Raw genomic sequence first — 21,704 nt, 5'->3', positions numbered from 1 at the left:
CTACGAATGTTTCCACTACTCAAAGGTTGTCTGGAAGATATCGTATGTTTACGAACTACTAGGTAGTCTACATATCTTACACATTATATTCGGATGGATTTTAGAAAGACTATTTTTTCCATTTCTTCACTCAACCAAAACTGTCGCGTTTTCTAATTTAGAAAAAAAATCTTAGAATCTATAAAGCTAAAATTACGGGCGCAAAAAATATGATCATATTTAGTAGGTACCTTGTCATTTTTAGGGTTCCGTAGCCAAATGGCAAAAAACGGAACCCTTATGGATTCGTCATGTCAGTCTGTCTGTCTGTCTGTCCGTCTGTCCGTGTATGTCACAGCCACTTTTTTCCGAAACTATAAGAACTATACTGTTGAAACTTGGTAAGTAGATGTATTCTGTGAACCGCATTAAGATTTTCACACAAAAATAGAAAAAAAAAACCAAAAAATTTTGGGGGTTCCCCATAGAACTGAAACTCCAAAAAAATATTTTCATCAAACCCATACGTGTGGGGTATCTATGGATAGGTCTTCAAAAATGATATTGAGGTTTCTAATATCATTTTTTTCTAAACTGAATAGTTTGCGCGAGAGACACTTCCAAAGTGGTAAAATGTGTCCCCCCCCCCTGTAACTTTTAAAATAAGAGAATGATAAAACAAAAAAAAATATATGATGTACATTACCATGCAAACTTCCACCGAAAATTGGTTTGAGCGAGATCTAGTAGGTAGTTTTTTTTTTAATACGTCATAAATCCCCTAAATACGGAACCCTTCTGGGCGAGTCCGACTCGCACTTGGCCGCTTTTTGATAACGGATTATTGATTTTGCTGTAAACGAAGTGCACAAGTTCAAACAGCCAAAAAATCATTGGGTATCAGGGTATCACCGATCATTGGCAGCTCGGCAACATTATTACATAGAGGTACCTATATGGTTACCCCGTTAGAAACAAAGGATAAGGGTGGAATCACATCTGTCAGCATCGAGCCGCATTTTATATATGAGAAATTGCTCGTCAGTATGAAGATGCGTACGCATGCTTTCAGCTTTCCGATGCGTACGCATCTTCATACTAACGAGCGATTTCTCATATATAAAATGCGGCTCGATGCTGACAGATGTGATTCCACCCGTTCCACCCTAACTTACGCTAGACCGGGCCGGGGCCGGGCCGGAGCTTCCGGCGCTTCGTTTTCTATGGAAGCAACACGCTATCATCGGTTCAGCCGTCATAGAAAATGACATGTTGGACGCCTCGGCCCTGGCACGGCCCGGTCTAGCGTGAGTTATCCTCAATCCCTAATATTATACGGAAAGTAACTCAGTCTGTCTTTGGTCTGTCTGTCTTGTCTGTTACCACTTCAGGCACTTCACGCTTAAACCGCTGAACCGATTTAGATGAAATTTGGTATGGAGATAATTTCAGGCCCGAAGAAGGACATAGACAAAGTCGCGGACAGAAGCCTAGTAGTAAATAAAGTTCATTAGTGTGCACAAAGTGCGCATGTACAGTCGCCATCAGATATATCCGAGCGGCCAAGGTGTTCACAAACATCTGAGCATGCCTCTATTGTCAAGGCGTTAGAGTGCTTGTTCAGATATTGTGAACACCTTGGTCGCTTCGATATATCTGATGGCGACTGTACAAACCATGTCCTCTTAACCTTTTCGACGCCGTGTCAAACACAAAAGCTGTCACGCTGACGCCAAGTCATCGAAGTGTCAAAACTGAAATTGAACTTTATTCATATGCACGTAGGTTTATGTTGCTCTGTGGTCTGTGACCGATTAATCAGTCTTTGGCGTTAAACCTACGGTGCAGATATACTTATCGGTCATTGGCGTCCAAAAGTAGAAACACACGAAAAATCCACAATCTGCTAGTGAAATTTAAACCTATCGTGTAGGAATAAAAGTTTATGTGATGAATACAGCCGTGTACTGTAGGTTTAGTCTATTGTTTAATAAAACCAGTGAACGCATATACAACTAAATATTCATAGTTTGAACTAGGTAGGTACTGGCATTGAGTAGGTATTGTTCAGCGAAGTTTTAAGGATATTTTACGTATCGTACCTACGAGTAGATTTTAGGATATACCTTTACCTACCTATCCTATTAAGCAGTCCTTAAAGGCGTCGTGAGTTCCCGTGCCCGCTACCCGTAGCCCCAAGACCTTATAAGTACCTACAGGTGATTTGGTCGATCGAACTAGTCGATCAGATACCTACTAATATTCTGGAGAGTACCTAAATATTTATTATCAGGTTATACTGAACAACTCTTACTAGCAAAAATTAGGAATATATCACCTTTTATTCATTCCATAGATAGACGATTTGACGAAATTTAAGAAATATGTAGGTATAAAAAAATCGCGTTACTGCACCCATATTAAATTTGTATCATTATAAAGTGTGTCTCCCACCATGGGGCTTCAAATGCAGGGCTCGGTTCTACTAAATCGAGCTTCTTTTATTAGCGAGCCCCCCATGGTAGGAGACACTCTGTAGATATTATATTATTTCAAGATTCTCATTATTCACATCATTTTCATCATGATTCCTGCTCTGATATCATCAGTAGAACGTAATTACTTATTAATTCATAATCAATAGCAGTCATGCAGAACAAGCAAAGGTGTAGTATACAAATAATTCAGGATCGGGATTGATACCCCTCGTTTTCGTTAGGATCGGTAGGTATTGGGGACCAGAAATAAGTGCACAAACATTAAGTTTTCAATTGTTTATATGAGCGTTACAAAAATATTTACAACATCATTCGTTTCGTACAAACATAACAATTTAAACGGACAATTAGTTAACAAATATTTACACATTATCAGTTGCATTGTTTATTCGTCGTCCTCATCGTCATCATCATCATCAGCATCTTCGAAGTGGTACTCTTTCCCATTTTCGCTGCTGCCGTTCTTGCCGTGCTCTTCGCTGTGATTGTAGTGGCTCTCCTTACCTTCCTCAGCGGAATGGCCGTCGTCGCTTTCATCGTGATGACCTTTAGCGTGGAAGCCCGCTTTGCCAAACTCGCCCTGATCAGAACCAGAGTCGTGGGATCCACCTTCCTTATGGGCGCCTTCCGCAGACCCGTGATGGCCCTTCTCGTTGCCGTATTTGTTGAAGTGGCCGCTGTTGTCGGCGACGTCGTAGAAGTCGTGGTCCTTCTTGAACTCGTCCTTGTGGAACACCTTGTGGTAGCCGGTCACGTCCTCGCCTTTGCTGAAGTGCTTCTTGTGACCGTGGTCGCCTCCCTTGTAGCTGGAGCCGGCTTCGTGGTGCTTCCCATGGGCATCTGCTTCATCGTGGTGGGCAGCTTTTTCTCCTTCCGATTCGCCGTAATGGCCCTCCTCATGTTCCTTGCCGTAGTGCCCAGCTTCGCCTGAAGCGTGGTGGTCCTTGGAGCTGTATCCCTTGCTGCCCTTCTCGCCATGGGCGGCGTGGTGTTCTTCGCCGTAGTTGCTGCCCGCTCCCTTTTCGTAAGCGTGGCCATGTCCGTGTCCATGTCCAATTCCGATTAAATCTCCGTACAGTTCCGGATCCGTGTGATCCTCCTCGTCATCATCTTCATCATCATCGTCGTCATCTTGTTCAGCGATATGCTTAGCGAGGGGTTCAGCTTCGCCGTCAAAAGTTAGAGGAGTTGCGGGCAGTTCGTAGACCTCAGGCGCAGGTAGGGTCAGAGGTTGCGCTAGAGGGAGAGGCGGCGCGAAAGCCACGGGCTGGTGGTACTGCTGCGCTCCTAGTTGGATGAGGCTCGCGGGGCCTCCGTTGTCGCTTCTGTAGATGTACCCGCTGGCCACCGGAGCCACGTAGGACACGTGGACCGCCGACGCCGCCGCGACCACCAGTAGAACACAGAAAGCCTTCGCCATGGTTGAGATGTGCTCGCTGCAGTGACCTGTGCTGTAATAATTTGATAAGCCTATTGCTCAATATTTATATCATAGACAAAGGAAGGACTACCGCACCTTTCTAGTAGCCATGTAACAATTTGCTTATCATAGCGAGGTTGTGTGACAAAGACATTGGCAATGAAAAGGCGTTGTGCAACAGTTTGCGGTCGATGGCATGACGAATTTGCGTAAAATGGTCTTGGAGCCCATCGGGCCACAAAAAAGATTTCATTCGCCGAGATAGTGCGCGAGTAGGGCGCCATATAGTACCTAGTACATATGTTTATTTACGTCAAATGGGTTTACGTTCTTTATATAGAATGGAATTTTATTTGCCAAGAAACGATTATGGTTTGATTATTAGGACTATTTTAATTTCTTTTACACGCTGTAAGGTTTTGCGTTTGTTTTTTTTTATTATGGCATTAGAATATGACAAAAATGTAAAGTCAAGTTGTTTCCTCGGATTCGTGGCTGTTTTTTTTAACGAAGAAGAGATCTCAACGTGTTTTAGAAAAATAGTTTACTTTTACTTAACAATTAATTATTAATATTTTTGAGTAATCGAACCAACATAGTTTTGACTATCCAAATCAAACAGTACCTAGGTATATACTTGTAGGTATAGGTACCTATAATCCCTACCCGCAGAGGTAAATTTTAGTAGAAGGTTCCCTGATAAATAAATACTATATTTTCTTCAATATACCCGTCGTAATGCGAATATGAATGTAGGTCATACCTATAGGTATCTGTTTATTTAGGATGTTATGTTGTGATTGATGTACCTAAACAAAACAAGTAAAATTAAAAAAAAAACACTGCATATTAGGATGTGATGACGCACGCTGACATTACCTGAAAGGACTTGTGCCGTGACTCTTGTCCGCGACATGGCATTTTAAGTGACACCCCTCACTCTCTGTGCCGCTGAACTGAATAAAACAAATGAAAGTTTAAAAATTGTAAAGTCTAAAAATGTAAGGGAAATATTACATTCCACGACTCTCCTCTTTCTGCACAGACTTTATTTAGTGTTAAAATGTACAATTGTAATTATCGAGTACTTCGATAGGTATAATTGAAAACAATTAAAACAGACTCATACAGAATGCAAAGTCAAACGTCTTACAAACACTCACTTTCTGATCGTAATAAATAAGTAGGTGTTTTAAATAAAAACAAAAACAGGCTCAAATTTACTTTCCATAGGTAAATAGATTATAATGTTAAATTCACCCGTTTCCCATTTAGCGCTAACTACTCACGAATATCACTATAAAATATACATTGCCGCCATGCCGCACGCGCACATCGTAGAAGGATTCCGCTACATATGTACAAACAGCTAAGTTAGGTATTATTTTTATGTAATGCAGTGACATGTACGTACGTTTTCGTATATGCCATACGATAAATAATAATGCATGCATCTCTTTGTAGTCTACTGTACCTGTACAGGAAGAAAATGCTACGTGCTACGGTGTAACGCTAGAACGTTTCAGCAACGAAATTTTAATACCTGGCCCCTATTTCACCACGGCGACAGGTGCGACAATTGTCGACATCACTGTTACTGACGTCACAGGCCTCCATAGGCTACGGTAACCGCTAACCATCGGACGGGCGGTGTGCTTGTTTGCCACCAACATTTTATTTTTAATAAAACTATTATATCGCCAATAAATACGTACTTATTTTGCGAAGCTAATGACAATTGTCACAAGAAACACGACAATTATCCCGAAATTTCGACACAGAACTCAGTCCTGCAGTGTTGGGCGTAATTAATTACGTGTGTAATTTAATTACTAATCGAATTACATGTAATTATTTTTTTTGTAATTTAATTACATGTAATTCAATTTGCCGTGTAATCTGCAATTGCAATTACATTAATTCGTAATTTAATTATTCGATTACTTTTCGTTAACCTTTTTATTCATTTGCAAAGATGAACTTTACTTGGAGTATTATAAAGAAAAACTTTTTAAAAGTCCACTCTTACCTGGATAGGGGTTGTGCACAAATCACGCGAGGTATTATAGGCTACTTTGTGACTTTGCTATTTTTCTTTTTTCGTTAAATAGACTATATTCTTTATTATTTTCGTTATACTTAGACATATTTTAAAGTGCGGAGTGAAGGTTTATGTTTAACGAAACCGAGCAAAAGTATCTACTCATGTGGTAGGTATTTTTTCTGAATTTCGTTCACTGTTAGAAAAATACACGTGAGGTCTCTTTATAAAAAAATGCTTGGATTTCTCATTAAATTATTTTCCCTTGTACAAATTGTTGCAAGAATACTCATTTGCATTTTTTAAAATATAAAAACATTGTCAATAATGCACGATTGACAAATTTAAAGTTCATTCAAAATTTTCATCTGATTTTGGAAATAAAGATGATTGAAAATTTGCATTAAATAAAAGTAATTGTAATTGAGAGAAGTAATTAATTTAAAATTTTAATTTCAAAATGTAATTAAAAATGTAATTAATAATTACATTTTGTAATTGTAATCGTTAATCGAATGCGCGATTACTTTCTACATGTAATGGAAATTATTTGTTGAAATTACATTTTGTAATTGCAATTGTTAATTTATAATTTGATTACTTTTTGCCCAACACTGATTTCCTGTCAAGAATTACACGAAATTCTTTGAAATCTTGTGACAATGGTCATAAACATCGCAAGAGAAATATCTGTCTTTTTCTGATATAATAAAGTTTTTTTAAATAATACAATGATGGTGGCAATTAGGAATACGGCCCGCCCGATGGTAAGCGGTAACCGTAGCCCATGGATGGATGCCTGTGACGTCAGCAACAGTGATGTTTTACAATTGTCGCACCTGTCACCGTGGTGAAATAGGGGCCAGCTAGTCAATCGGGGCGGCGGTCTCCTGTTTTTGAAATTAGTTAAAGTTTTTTATAACTAAAAAAATTAACGTTAATCCCACTAATACTGGTACGAAACAGTAACTTAACATTTACTAAATGCGTAGGGTTCTATTCTAGGGTTGATCCTGCTCACTTCTATTGAACCAACCTGTATTTTTAATTACAGGAAACAGGAATTCGTGACCTTAATACATTTGTAGAGGTACCTATATAACCTGTATAGAACTCCGCTGATGCGCAAAATCCATGGAGGCGTAGAACATGTGATCTCTTACACATATTGGAACGGACTGAACCAGCACTTGTGAGGAGTATTACATACAATGTGATATATTAACTTTGCAATAACTTCCTCGGCGAGAAATGAAACATATGGCAAGTCTAGCAAAATCTCAACCTAATGCGTTTAGTAATAAGGTGCAAAATAGTATATTCTTAGATTTCAAAATATTATACGCTCATAATTCATTACTAACATTTATTTTGTAAATTTAACGTTCGTATTTCCGTTCATTATACTATCAATTCATATTATAAGGCATATAAATGAACGATAAAAAATCTTATTTTTTTATGCTATGGGAGGCAAACAAGCAGATTAATTGCCTGGTAGATGGTTGACTGGCAGAAAATGCCTTTTGGCATTAAGTCCGCCATTTGTACATTTTTCTTTTTTTGTGCAATATAGTTTAAATAAATAACTTGCCTTACGGCAAAATAATTACTCATGGTGGCCCATGGATACCTGCAACACCGGAGAGGTTGTAAGTACGTTGCCGAAATTTAAAATGGGACTAGGTGCAGGTGGCCTCCCCCCCCCCCCCTCCTGTCGTCGTCGTCGTCAAAAATATGAATGTCAGGAAAAATATTCGGAAATCAGGAATTTTGTCAGGAAATTCTAGATTTGTATCTGGTAACGCAGCTGTATGATACGCAGTATCATTCCACAGTCAAACTGTGCATATGATACGTAGGTACTAATACCTAAACCTTCTATTGCTGTATGTCTACTGGGTGCCCAGTAATTAATAATAATTAAAAACCACCGACAGATGGTGCAGATAATGCACTTATAGACTAGTATAGAGAGGTATATATAAATTTGTGTGATACGTGATATAATTTTTATTTTATTTTAATCTTTATTGCACATACAAAAAGTACAACAGGCGGACTTAATGCCGTTATAGGCATTATCTACCAGTCAATCAAAGGGCGAAACAGACAAGCGTCCATGTGGGTGCAGTGAGAAAAAAACAAAAAAAAAACGTAACTTTTGAGCGAAGTAAAATATCTACATTCTAAATACCTACTATATAATTATGTTATGCCTTATGGTTATGACTAAAAATAGGTACACTAAATACATAATTGCATATTTATTTAATATATAAAGAAGTGACTATGTCGGAACTTAGACCACTTAGTATAAATAATAGTAGTTTATGCAACAGTGATATAATAAGGGTTCTTAAAATTCAAGGGTCGAAGTTACAAAACGAGACGTAGTCGAGTTTTGTAAAAAAAGACCCGAGAATTTTAAGAACCAATTATGAGCTGTTGCATACATTACTTTTTCTATGACAGCTGCAGCAAAAAAAAAGAGTTATTATTAAAAAAAAAAGAGTTATTATTTAAAAAAAATTGAGTTATTATTTAAAAAAAAAAGAGTTATTATTGTAAATGAAAACATACCTCTTTCAATCAAGATGATCGGAACTTGTATCTTTAAAAAAAATAAAGCAGTTGTATTATACTCATAAGATGACTGCTAGCAGTCATCTTATGAGCCTATAGACAAATCATTCAAATGACATTGCATTAGATATCACTGTCAGTCATTTAATTGACACATTTAAGTGCTGGAGTAGAAAAAGGAATAAATAATGTTAGTCTGTGCGGAAAGAGAGGAGTCGTGAAATGTATGGGCTCCCTTACATTCCATGACTCTTCTCTTTCCGCACAGACTCTCCAAAGGTCAATGTGGTGAGACTGGCATATAAAAAAGTCGTTGGAAAAACCGTCATAGGGCAAGAACTCTCGTATTACCTCCTTCTGACCTCCTGTCCTGTGAGTAGAGTAGGCGTACAAACAAACGCAAGAGTTAGAAGCGACGAAAGCGCGTCTAGGTCTAGACGGTCTTATCTGATAACTTGAAAACCTTTAGCTATGACCTTAACCTAGGTTCGAATAAAACAAGGAATTGGTTAGAAACATGGCTTATCTTTATCTTACAAAATATACATATTTACAAAAACTAACAAAACAATAACAATCTTTAACAGTCCCTCAGTGTTTGACTTGGTAGCCGTAGACCTTTCCGCCGTGTCCTCCCCCCGCAGCCTCTCCCTCCCCTGAATAGTAGTGTGAGGAGGATTCTCCTGCGTGTCCAGAGTGGGCGGCGCCGTGTTCGTCACCAGACTGCTTCTCTCCGAAACCTTCCTCTCCTGCGTGTGCCTCGTCATGCCCTGACTCGTGAGAACCTCCTTCTTCCTGTGCTCCGGCTTCTGCCCCGTGATGTTCCTGTCCAGCTCCGTGCTCATCGAATCCACCTTTAACACCTTCTGCGTCATAGAAGTCATGGTCTTTTTTGAACTCGTTTTTGTCGAGAAGTTTGTGGTAACCGTCGACCGCCCCTTCCTTGCTGTGGGCGAGTTTGTGCCCGTGGTCGCCTCCTGAGTACTTGTCACCTTCGTCGTAATGCTTGCCGAAGGCGTCTGCGTCCCCATAGTGTTTTTTATGACCTCCCTCTTTAGAGATTGAGTAGCTCTCATATTTCTCAGTGTGATAGTCTCCTTCTCCCCCTTTCCCGTACCCGTGGCTGGATGCGTATCCTTTGTGTCCTTTATCACCGTGTTCCCGGTGCCCTTCGGAGCCATAATCACTCCCTCCCCCGTCGCCATGATGGATCCCTAGATCGTAATGGCCTAAACTGTGCAAGTAGTCAGAGAAATCGCTGTTATGTTTGCCGAAGTCTGTCGCGTAGTCCTTGAAGAATTTTCCATAATCTTCTTCATCAGCGATGCCGTCAATACCGTCGTCATCATGTTCAGCAGTCTTCTCGACTATTGGAATGACGTAAGCTTCGCTGGCGTGTGAGGCGGCTTTAGTCTCGTCATCTTTAGCGTAGAACGGTCCAGCAGCGACCGGGATAGGAGCAGCAAACGCCTTAGGCTGTTCATATACCGGCAACTTCGACAAATGCTCCATGACATCACTCTCGTCCATTTTGATAACGCTCGCGGGCCCGTCGTTGTCCTTTTTGTAAATGAATCCAGTCGCGGCGGGTTGAAGGTCGGACCCCGTCGTCCGGACCATCACCATCCTCTCCACGGACTCCCGCATCTCCATGCAGGAGCCACACACGGCTAGGAACAGTAAAGCGAGTCTCCGTGCCATCATCCCGACGTTGTGCACGACAATGCCGAGAAAGGTCAAACGATACTGTTATATAGGGTCGTTTTGCTAGAACATTGACATTCATAACGCCCCGATTTGCGCTAGATTGGCCAATGCACTTCTGTGTCAATGATAATAAAAACTGTTTAATTTATTCGGTGCATAGCTGCGCGTGGGGCGTGAAAAGACATGCTCCCGCCGCCGCTGAAGGACGCTTCGAGCTACGTGTTCGTAAAAACGTGTGTAGATTAATTAAATAATATATAATGTAGAATATAGTTTAGTAACAAGTTTATTACTAATTAATTGTTGTATTAATTGTTTGAAAACTTAAAAACTAAATCAATATTATTGAATCACATTAAAAATAACAAAACTGGGAGCCGATTTGGCATGACTACTTAAATACGGTATCTTTAAAGAAATAAGCAGTATACTTTTTTTTCTCCTTTTATTCCACCGCTATAGATCCTTCTTTAGACTATTTAAAAAAGTACCTACTATGAAACATGGAACTAAAAACCAGAATCCGCCAAAAATGTTAGTTATGTTGTATTTGAAAACATCCCTTCTGCTGCATTATAGCTTCACATTAGATTTAGATCCGCACTCTGCTTCGTTTTGTGAGAGGGAGATTATTTAATAGGTACGTGCATGTGCATAGCGCTATCTCGTTCACATTTGGGAGCAGCGTACAGCGTACGGATCCGCATTATTCTGATAACCGCCCATAGACTAGAAATCCTCTAGACTGAGTTTAGAGCAATTATTTCATGAAACCGATGCTGCCAAAAATACGGGGGTGCGGGGGGACGAGGTGAGCGAATCCCGTGCCGTGATTGGTCTGTTCAAAGACACGGACCAATTACGGCACGGGATTGACTTGAAGATGGAGTAAAACTATTACCGTATAAGTGGCAGAGGGGATAGCGTTACTATGCTCAGTCTAGAGGATGTCTTGTCTGTGTAACCGCCTAAACTTTAAATATTAATTGCATTATGATTGCATATCGAAAACACGCCACGCCCCAGGGAGCTCGTTTTCCTTCTTCTCCGCCACTCTTGGAACGGCCCGGTGCCCCGCGCCTTTCCCACCACGATAATGGGCCTCTTCACCGGGAACGGGTCCCTATATTTGTCGTGTGCTATCTTCTCAACCACCACAGCTTGCTGGCTAACTTCTGGTTCGCTGACCGGTGCTGCCGGCGGGCGCTCCACACGTTCCACTTGCAGTTTCCTTATTTTTTTTGTATTCGTGGTGACCGGTCGGGCGGTATGTTTTGGGATCTCAGTTTCTACAGGCTCCGCCCAAGCCTCGATCAAATTGTTCTTATCTGCAGTAGGTATTCTAAAGTAAGAGTCCAGAAAATCGTGGGCTTCTTTCATTGCATGCCGACTGAAGCCGGAGAAACGCCTTCTGTGCGGTTTCGTTAAGTGCACGTAGTCGCTGTTCGGTAAGTCAACTACATCGCTGAACTTGAGTCCGTTGTCGTCTCTTTTGAGTGCGTATGAACTAACATTATTGATGTAAAGGTAAATCACGACACTGATTTGGAGGATCTTCATCTTTGCCCGCACCTCACTCAATAACCATGTCTCGCTTGCATTTGCCACTTATAAAGAGTTTGTTTGTTTTATTTTTATGTCTACATTACTACATTGTTTATGTAAATTTGGCATACATGCATTCTCCTTCAATGATGCGACATTTTGTTTGTATTAATACCAAAGTAAACATTCATTGAATAAATATAAACTTTATCAGTTACAAACTTTATCTCCACGGCTTCAGTGGAGCAGTTTATTTCTCGGCGAGAACGTGTTGTAGTAAGTAGGTAGTTAAAGAACACATCACTTTAGATAGGTAACAGATTCCAAGGTATTGAAGAATGGGAACAATCTTTTTCACCACACCAGCCTGACAAAAAGGTGCATTTTATCCCCATGTGTAGCAAAATAATCTGATGCAAATTTTGACTTTTTTGCTCATGTTGGCATTTTAAGTGATGACTTTGGGTGATAAATATTTAACAACGTTCATTTTAATTTGATTTGTTACTAATGTTTTACAGTTAGTATTTTATTTACCTCGCGTTGGTGTGATGAAAATTTTTGTGTTTCACTCGGATCGGAAGCAAAGTTCCCTCGTGCCTAGAAACCCTCGCTCAAGATTCCAATTTCCTCTCGCTGCTCGCTACGCTCGTCGTTCAATTTTGGAATCTTGCTCGGATATCAATATTAGCACGAGGGGTTAAACAACAACTTTGTCCCCTTTATAAAACAAATACCTATTGGCCCTTCCCCCTTGTAAAATATATTGAACTCGTATTTCATGTGGATTTTTAAAAATAAGATTTTTTTTATTTGTTCTAGGGATGTATATGACACCGTAAGATTGTGAACCCGTTAGTTTATAATTTAACGTAGGTTAGGTTAGTTTATAATCTCCCTACCGTCAGTTTATAATTTAACTAGCGAGATTATAATCTGACGAGTGTTTACAATTTTACGGTGACATATATAGTCGGGGCTTAGTCAATTTGTGTAATAATGTCCTATGATATTTATTTATTTATTTATATATAAAGATTGAACTTCTCGGGCAACATCGGTTCGACCCGCCCCGATCTAACTCTTTCAACCCTATCCTTAATAATATTATGTACTTCGAAACTAGCAGCAGAATCCATCCATCCATTTGAAGAGCAATATCCATTAATATAAAGCATTAACTGTGTCATCAGCTCGAACCGTTTATGACACACACAGATAAAACAATCGGTCACAACCGGCGCGGGAGTTGTTTAACATTTGGATAGACAATTAAAAAAAAAACATTAGTGTTTACATTATGAGCTCAGCGAACCTTAGTCGCCTAGTCAGCTTCAGGACTCCGTAGCCATGGAACGTAAAGTAAAACGTGTTCTGCTCTTTATAGTTGCAAGCTTTGTGATATCCAAGGCTCGTTTGACAGAGAAGCGACCAGAAATAGTCACGAGTATTACAGCATCCGTCCCTGTGAAGACCAATAATTATCGCTATACGAGGCAGGAAGGTACAGGAGGGGACTTCAACGGAATTTCCTCAATAAGACAACACCGAGTAAGCCCCGATCTGCGACTCTTGAAGAGGATTTTCCCCCGGAGCCTCCCAAACTCGGAAGCTCTCCAACGCCACCAAGTTCTAGTAAAAGCGCCTATACCGATATTTTACGATGTGCATGACGACGAGTTTGAAGGGACCGCAGAAAAAAGAAATTTAAGACGCGTCCATGTAGACTCTGGCTCCGATCACGAGGACGAAGATTTTAATTTAGGCGATTATGAATTTGACGTGAGACACGACGAATTCGCCGGACAAAATAAGCCGCTAGAACCAAAGATCATAGAGTGGATGATTTCAGAACTACCAAAAACCGATACTCCCGCCGCTATAATAAAGAAACCGGCTGTAAAGGTATTTTCGATTGGGACCTATAAACCGAATTAACGAGAACCTTGTCATCGAGAGTACGTACCTTGATAGACCATAATTAAATATTGATTGCCTTATATATTAAACAGACGTTTAAAGTTTCATGATATCTGCTTTCTGATTTTAAAGTGCCATTTGATAGAATTAAAGATAACTAAGTAGATAGTAGTGTTTTGCATGTTGGCTTTATTATGTCGACTGAATAGGTACTGATGCTAAAACTGTTTTAAGACTTGTTTAAGACCTAATTGCAACGTATTCTGGCAAATATGTACAAATAGGAGCCTGAAAATGCGGCGAAATGGTTCCAGTAAAGGATGGTACGGCAGTGTTTGCTTCGCGCTCGACTTGGCGGGGGCACTGCCGTGCCCCCAGATACATTTATATTATATTCTATAGAGTGAAGTTATAACTATTATTAAGCTTAGCCCTAATTAGGGCATGCTCCCGGGAATTCCCGGTTCTCAAATTCCCGGGAATTTTATAGTGCTGAAAGAACCGGTACTGAAGACCCGGTACCGGTACTTCCCGGTTCTCATCAGTTTGCGTATTTATTCCCATTTCAATAGTAGTTATCTTTTAGTAGTTTAGTTTTAGGATATTATATTCTAATATTCTTCTAGTAAGTTGGTTTTATATGAAAATATTCCGTTTTCAGGTTGAATGTTTACCTTTTGACCCTTCTATTATATCTTCTTCTATCGTATCTGTGCCGTCATAGTGCTGAGTGCATCAACTACGGCCGTGTGGCTCGTACACCTTAAAGCCCAGGCGGAGGCAAAGTGTGCTGGTTAATTTCGTAAAATAGGTTGGAACCCGAATAAAGTGTTTTTTTTTATAAAATAAGTCATTTATGAATATTTATGCAATTATTTATATGAAAATAAGTCATTAACGCTAACACAAACAATTTCTTAAAAATAATCATAAGAAGCCTAGAGAACCGGGAAGAACCGGGAATCCCGGTTCCGGCTATACCCAGAACCGGGAAATGAAATTCTTGGTACCGGTACCGGTACTGCATGCCCTAGCCCTAATAGTGGGTCCATAACGACAGCATCTGCATTTTTACCGTGGTATTAAAAAATAAAAAACCGACCAAAAGCATGTCGTGCCATGCTCAGTGTGGGGTTCTGTAGTTACCCGTCCGTCAAAATAGGTAGTAAAAAACTACAAACGGCTTAAAACGATCACTTTCGCTATAGTTTTCCTTGAAAGACTTCACGAAGCCTTACCTACACGATGTTTTTGCATATTTTTTGGCCCCATGGTTCAAAAGTAACATCCAATTTATTTTTTCTTTCAGAGCGATTATTTCCGATAATAATATGGTTATCAATAGATCGTTCTTGGAGACCCATATTCGTTAAATTTCGTAAGACCTATTCATCGACACCCCACACCATAGGATTGTAGCAAAAAAATCCCCACTTTTTGTGTAGGGTAGCCACTGGAAAAAAATCTTTTTTCTACTTTTTATTTTACAACTTTGTCAGCGTAACTGATTTAGGTATACGTATATCCATGCCAAATTTCATTATGGATCATGGGACAAAGCCGCGGACGGACAGAAAGACAGTTGACTACGGAACCCTAAAATAGGATTTTTACTGACCGAGACCGTTACGGTTCAAAATTCATTCATTGAATGTAAATGACAACTAGTGTCCGACCGAAGGTTCGGTTTCGGTTTCGGTTTCGGCCAGTTTCGGCCAAAAAATCATGTTCCGGCCGTAGTTTCGGTTTCGGCCAAAAAACGGCCGAACCTTTCGGCCGGGCCGAAACATACGCAATGGTACTTAATTCGTTCTATGAAACTAAACTATGTGACAAAGACCAAAAGTTGTGGAACAAGTAGGACAACAATATTAATACATATACTGATTTATGTATACAGAAATTAATGGGGCTATTATTAAACACAATTCCACTAATAATGGGCCCACTGAACCGTCGACGCTGTCAATACCTAAAACGCGCACACTGTCTAATTGTAACGTAGTAAATGAGATAGCACTGTCGCATGTTACTGGGCCTGGGCAAGGGAATAATAAGAAAACTCATCATCGTCCTCGCGTTATCCCAGCATTTTGGCCACGGCTCATGGGAGCATGGGGTCCACTTGACAACTAATCCCAAGAATTGGCGTCGGCACTAGTTTTTACGAAAGCGACTGCCATCAGACTGACTTTCCAATCCAGAGGGTAAACTAGACTTTATCGGGCTAGTCCGGCTTCCTCAATGGTAAATATCAAATAATATTTCGTACATAAGTTCCGAAAAACTCATTGGTACAAGCCGGGGTTTGTAGTGTTTGTACCTGCGACCTTTGGATTGAAAGTCGCACGCTCTTACTCACCGCTAGGGTACCAGCGCTCAAGGGAATAATAAGAAAACTATTGAAATAAAAATAAATGTGGATTATTTGTGTAATATTACTCGTTAGCGATTTAGGTATACTTACGTAAATGTTTTAACAGATTGATTTTAATTTCAGACACATAAGTCAAGAAATAAAGACATTAGAACCGTTTAATGGTGATTTCAAGACAATCTTTGCAATTATTTTTTATCGAGCCGATGTCGTTCAATCATGTATCGAGTGCGGCCACGGTCTTAAAATATAATAAATATTAACATAGGTATAAATATATTTTTTGCTTTACTAAATCAAATAGTTTTTCTTAAAAGGGGCTACCTGCGGTTTTCATCGATTTTTGACAAGTTTTGAATCGTATCTCCTACTTTTGCACTACAGATAGATTTTTATAAGACATACGGCTATCGGTTCTTCAATATTTATCTCCATTATTGTCTACCGGATTTTGAAAGAAATTGATACTATTTTATGATTTTTTTAAACATTGTCTAAAAGAAAACTTTTTCGTATCTAGATTGCTGTGAAGGATATTACTTATACGAAATCTACATATTTGGGTTCGTCTTTGACGTGTCGTAAAACATGTCTAGGGTTTTAATTTTAAACGAATTAACACAAAAGTTATGCCCAGAAGTTGGCCTAAAATTGTTCAACTTTGATGCCAAATATCTCGAAGACAATGAACTTTGAAGTAAACATGGAATACTATATTGCTTAAAGCCGTTGCTGTTAATATGATAAACTACATTTTACATAAGAAAACTAAGGGATTCAGATCGAAGGTTATTAGCGTGGCGGATCCCCTTAAGTAACATCAATTTCAAGGACATTGGGTGTTGACAGCCCCTTAATATGAGTTTAAAAGCGGTTTTATGACATTTTTTCAACGATTTTAACAAGTCTTCAAAAGTTTCGGTTTCGGTTTCGGTTTCGGCCGAAACTAGAGCCAAAGCCGAACATTCGGTTTCGGTTTCGGTTTCGGCAAAAAAACATGTTTCGGTCGGACACTAATGACAACCAACTACTTTTCCATGTATAGTAAGTACCTACGCTTCATCGACTACATACTACATACAATAGAATTTCAACCTTACGAATTCGATTTAAGGTTCAAATTAGATTGGTCTTTCAGTGTGACTTGTCTTCAAATGAATCATCAAAGCTGGATAATAATGTTAAGTACATGTAAATAGTGTAGGTATTCGTCTGTTATATTATATGCATTATTATCTATTATGTCGCTCCCAAACAGATGGACCGATTAGTAAGTACCTAAGGATGATATTCCATCTGTCCAATATCTTTGTCCAATGTGTATTGCGTCTCACATTATGCTTAATGAGAGAGTGAGACGCAATGACATTGGACAAAGAAATTGGATAGGTGGAATCACCCTAAGTTGCTTTCTTTGAGTGGTATTGATTTAAAATTTAAATCGAGTCAGACGTCGGAGGTATTTATTACAATTATAAACCAAAAGCGTCAATTAAACATATTTTTTTATTCTTATAAATCTTATCTGTAATGTAAAAAAAGAGAATACAAAACATTAAACATTACCTACATTTACAACAAGTGACAGTCCAATCTAACACTATATTTATAAATAAAATTAAATCCTGAGGGTCTAGCCAAGATAACAAAATATACATCGACAAACACCAAGCAAAAAGTAAAAAAGTATCGGGATGACAGATCCTACGAAAAGTTACGTGACAAATTTCCATACATTATTTAAGTTTCGATTCATCTTATAGCTAGGCCTTGGACAGAGAAAGCCAACGTATGCGGTTCATTTTTCGCTTAGGGATAATAATAAGTGTAGTCTCTATCTGCACTAATTTGTGAGATGTCTTTGTAGCGATTTGAATCACGCTCTAATCCATGTTTCGCGTCGTGGCCTTTATGATTGTTTTCAAAAGCATTTTTCTTAGAATGTTCGACGTCATTAAAGGCGTTGGCTTTATTACCAGCAGCCGCTGCAGCATGCGAGTGTATGGCTGCTGTTGAACCACCTAAGTTAGAAATATAACTGCCACTGTCTTCAGCATTAGCACTGTTCTTAGTACTATCAAAGAACTCATTCTCTTCTTGATATTCATCCTTATGATACACTTTTCGAAAGCCTTTCCTTTTTTCACCGTTATCACTATTTTTTTTAAGGGCGAAGTTGGAATGTCTTTTATGATCTTCAGCACCGTATCTATTCGCAAATTCATCTACGATGTCTTTGTAAGCAGATTCATTGTTCTCGGCTACGGCGCGATTAGTATTGTGGTCGTGATTTTTAGAATCACCGCTTTCATGTTTATTAAATTCATGTTTCTTTTCGTAGGTTTTCTCAGTGTTTGAGTCTCCTAATGCTGCTTTATTAGATGCATCAACTTTGGTACCGCTGTTATGGTTATTAAAATGATTGAGTTCGTCCAGACGTCTGTTTCTTTTGCCGGTGTCCTGTATGTCGTCATTTGTGTCAAAAGCATTTTCCCAGGAGAGTTCCAATGGATCGCTTTCATAATTACTACCAGAGTCGTTAATAGTATAAGAAATGTATCCACTGTCTCTTATATCTGGCTTCTCACCTAGACCAGTCATTGTACTTCTGTCGTAATGAGGTTCACTATACTCGTGCGAATCATCCTCCTGATTTTCGTGAACAGGTATTACTCTATCTGTTGATGCTATGGCGTATCGCTTTTCTTTAGCTTTTTCTACTTGTGAGTCCATCTTTATACTCTCATATTCATATGGGCTGTGTAGGAAATATGGCCACCATTCCAAAGTATGTCCTGATAGAGTCTTAACATCATCGTCATCTATGTGTAATTCCCTATTAAAGTCGTACATCGGCGTAATATCTTTACTTGGTTCTGTTGCACTGTATCGCTCTAAACTTTTCACTCTATCCTTCATAAATTTTCCATCTGCCTTAATCGATAATGAAGGATCGAGACCAAGTTTCGATTTTGCCTTTGCAATTTCATAATTCAGCGAATGCTTATCCCACGCCTTCGTAAACGGCATAATACTTTCTGTAGCTGTAAAAGCTATATTTCCAACACTAGAAAATTTAAAGGGATCCTTACGCATTATTGACATGTCGGTAAACTTTATCAAGGATTTCCTGTAATTATCTTCTAAATTTCTAGTTGGAGTAACTTGTTTACTAATGTCACTAAAAGTTTTCACTGATTCACCAAATGAAGCACTAGGATTCCCCAAAGATTGGTAAGTAGGAGGTTGATTGTCCATCCGACTCATCACGTATCCGGTTTGCATCGGCGCCGCATTGTCCCTCGACTGCCTGGAGATATAGTACTCCTGTTGAAACGTTTTAGGTTCTGTCTTAACACGAGCCACGAATAGGAGTAATAATATTGTCCGATACATGGTTCACATGTATTTTGACGGGCTACCGGCTGCAAGGTTCAATAGCTACTGACGGGGCCCATTGCTAATCCTGTTTATATCAATGCTTATTATTTGGGCAACGAGGTGTTCTTGTAAACAATGCTGCGCTGGTGGTCCCAATGTTGAAATATCCCTGCATTGTGATGTCTGGCGACTATAATCGGAATCATTTCATTGTTTTTGTTTGCAAACGAAGGTCAGTACCTAAATTCTTCAAAGAATATTGAAGAAGGACCTCCCACTTTTTTTTTTTTCAAATAGAGCCCTGGCAATCAGGCGAATGAGATCTGCATTAGCTGATTTAAAAAAATTCCCTATATATTCGTATTTCTATTGACGACCAAAAATTAAGATTTAATTCCAGAAAAGAATAGATGTTTTATTCTGAACAAGCATGGCCCAAACGTCTACGGCGAATTTATTTTAACACCTGACCCAACTTTTAACTTAAAACATGATCTTATACATAGAACCTCAGCTGTAACTTGTATTGCGCTGCGGGCCAACGAGAGAAGAACAGCCGGACATACGAAAGCATTTTTTAGGGTTCCGTACCCAAAGGGTAAAAACGGGACCCTATTACTAAGACTCCGCTGTCCGTCCGTCCGTCTGTCACCAGGCTGTATCTCACGAACCGTGATAGCTAGACAGTTGAAATTTTCACAGATGATGTATTTCTGTTGCCGCTATAACAACAAATACTAAAAACAGAATAAAATAAAGATTTAAGTGGGGCTCCCATACAACAAACGTGATTTTTGACCGAAGTTAAGCAACGTCGGGCGGGGTCAGTACTTGGATGGGTGACCGTTTTTTTGCTTATTTTGCTCTATTTTTTGTTGATGGTGCGGAACCCTCCGTGCACGAGTCCGACTCGCACTTGGCCGGTTTTTTAACAAGCTTTTATTAGGTCGACCTGTATGTAACTATGTAATGGAATCTAAGGTAACTAATTTAACCATCTTCCAAGGATCGTCATGAAAATTGGCAGCTGTATGTAGTTCTGATGACAATACAATAATATGGTACTGTCGAACTGATCTGATGATGGAGACAGGAGGTGGCCATAGGAACTCTGTGATGAAACAACGCAACCTAATTGTGTTAGGGGTTTTTAGAATTGTCTCGATGAGTATTAGTTGTCTGTCGTAAGAAAAGTACAGTCAGCGATAAAAGCTTGTACCAAAAATTAAATTTTGTGCCAAAAACTTATTTTAGTCTACCGAATAAAAAAATAGACTTTAGGTACTGCTTATTTCTCTGAAGATCCGTATTTAAGTAGTCAAAACAAATAGGATCCCGTTTGTTATTTTTAACCCTTAAATGCATAGTGTTGCCAAATGTCTACAAAGCATTAGACAGCTCACAGATAAAAAAAAAGGCTTACGTTCTTGAATGCACCTTTATACCAAACGTCAAGTAGTAGGGTGATGATTTAAGGAAATTATGCAATATTTTTAATTTATAAAAATTACATTCGTTTTAAGACGAAAAGTCGGAAAGGTTGGAAAAATCCAGAAGTTGATAATTTTTAGTATGTGATTTTGAACGGTGTTTTCGGGATTTGTAATTATTTTATATTTAAAAACTTTATCATAGGTGTATCACAAATAGTGTACCTTTCTAATGGTAGTAAAAAATTTCATATATCATTTACTGAAAATTACATATTTACATAAATATGATTTAGCCAATTCAACTTCTAACACTGATTTCGCAGTGAAAATCGAAGTTATATATTTTTTTACTATTTTTCCTAGAATCGGCAAACAATTATGTGATACATATATTAATTTCGGGCAAAAAGAAAAAGTCATGCCTCATGCATTTAAGGGTTAATGCGATTCAATAATTTTGATTTAGTTTTTAAGTTTTCAAACCATTAATATGTACAACAATTAATTAGTAATAAACTTGTGTCTAAACTATATTCTACATTATATTTAATCAATCTACACACGTTTTTGCCAAACACGTTGCTCGAAGCGTCCTTCAGCGGCGGCGGGAGCATGTCTTTTTATCTAAGCAAAACACGAGAATCGAAGTTTCGTTATCTGCCTCCCTGTCACTCTTGTAAATTCGAATGATCGAGAGGCAGATAACGAAATTTCGATTTGTGTTTCGCGGTTGGCCCTCGAAACGGAGCTGCTGCTTCGTTCGCGCTTCGCGCTCGCACGCTCAATGAAAATATGGTTCTCTATGACAGTTCATATT

The 21,704-nt window shown here is 39.0% G+C and overlaps 3 protein-coding genes across 3 annotated transcripts; all 3 read right to left on the bottom strand.

Annotated features, from left to right (window-relative positions):
• Positions 1-2,738: 2,738 nt before the first annotated feature.
• LOC134652620 (sarcoplasmic reticulum histidine-rich calcium-binding protein-like) lies at positions 2,739-4,173 on the bottom strand. The gene has a single exon (XM_063507783.1). It carries the CDS (start codon positions 3,895-3,897, stop codon positions 2,863-2,865), a length of 1,035 nt encoding a protein of 344 aa, XP_063363853.1. The 5' UTR covers positions 3,898-4,173; the 3' UTR covers positions 2,739-2,862.
• Positions 4,174-9,029: 4,856 nt separating this feature from the next.
• LOC134652609 (filaggrin-2-like) lies at positions 9,030-10,457 on the bottom strand. Its single transcript, XM_063507774.1, has one exon. It carries the CDS (start codon positions 10,226-10,228, stop codon positions 9,116-9,118), a length of 1,113 nt encoding a protein of 370 aa, XP_063363844.1. The 5' UTR covers positions 10,229-10,457; the 3' UTR covers positions 9,030-9,115.
• Positions 10,458-17,880: 7,423 nt separating this feature from the next.
• LOC134652598 (uncharacterized) lies at positions 17,881-19,658 on the bottom strand. Its single transcript, XM_063507763.1, has one exon. The coding sequence runs from the start codon at positions 19,467-19,469 to the stop codon at positions 17,883-17,885; it is 1,587 nt and encodes a 528-aa protein (XP_063363833.1). The 5' UTR covers positions 19,470-19,658; the 3' UTR covers positions 17,881-17,882.
• Positions 19,659-21,704: the final 2,046 nt, after the last annotated feature.

The sequence above is a fragment of the Cydia amplana genome, chromosome 1 (genome assembly GCF_948474715.1).
Source record: "Cydia amplana chromosome 1, ilCydAmpl1.1, whole genome shotgun sequence".
NCBI lineage: Eukaryota > Metazoa > Arthropoda > Insecta > Lepidoptera > Tortricidae > Cydia > Cydia amplana.
Note: the sequence above shows the minus strand (reverse complement) of the source record. Positions and strands in the feature narration are given on the sequence as shown.

Excerpts from the sequence above, each read along its gene's own strand:
- LOC134652620 (XM_063507783.1), bottom strand. The coding sequence starts at position 3,897 with ATGGCGAAGGCTTTCTGTGTTCTACTGGTGGTCGCGGCGGCGTCGGCG.
- LOC134652609 (XM_063507774.1), bottom strand. The coding sequence starts at position 10,228 with ATGATGGCACGGAGACTCGCTTTACTGTTCCTAGCCGTGTGTGGCTCC.
- LOC134652598 (XM_063507763.1), bottom strand. The coding sequence starts at position 19,469 with ATGTATCGGACAATATTATTACTCCTATTCGTGGCTCGTGTTAAGACA.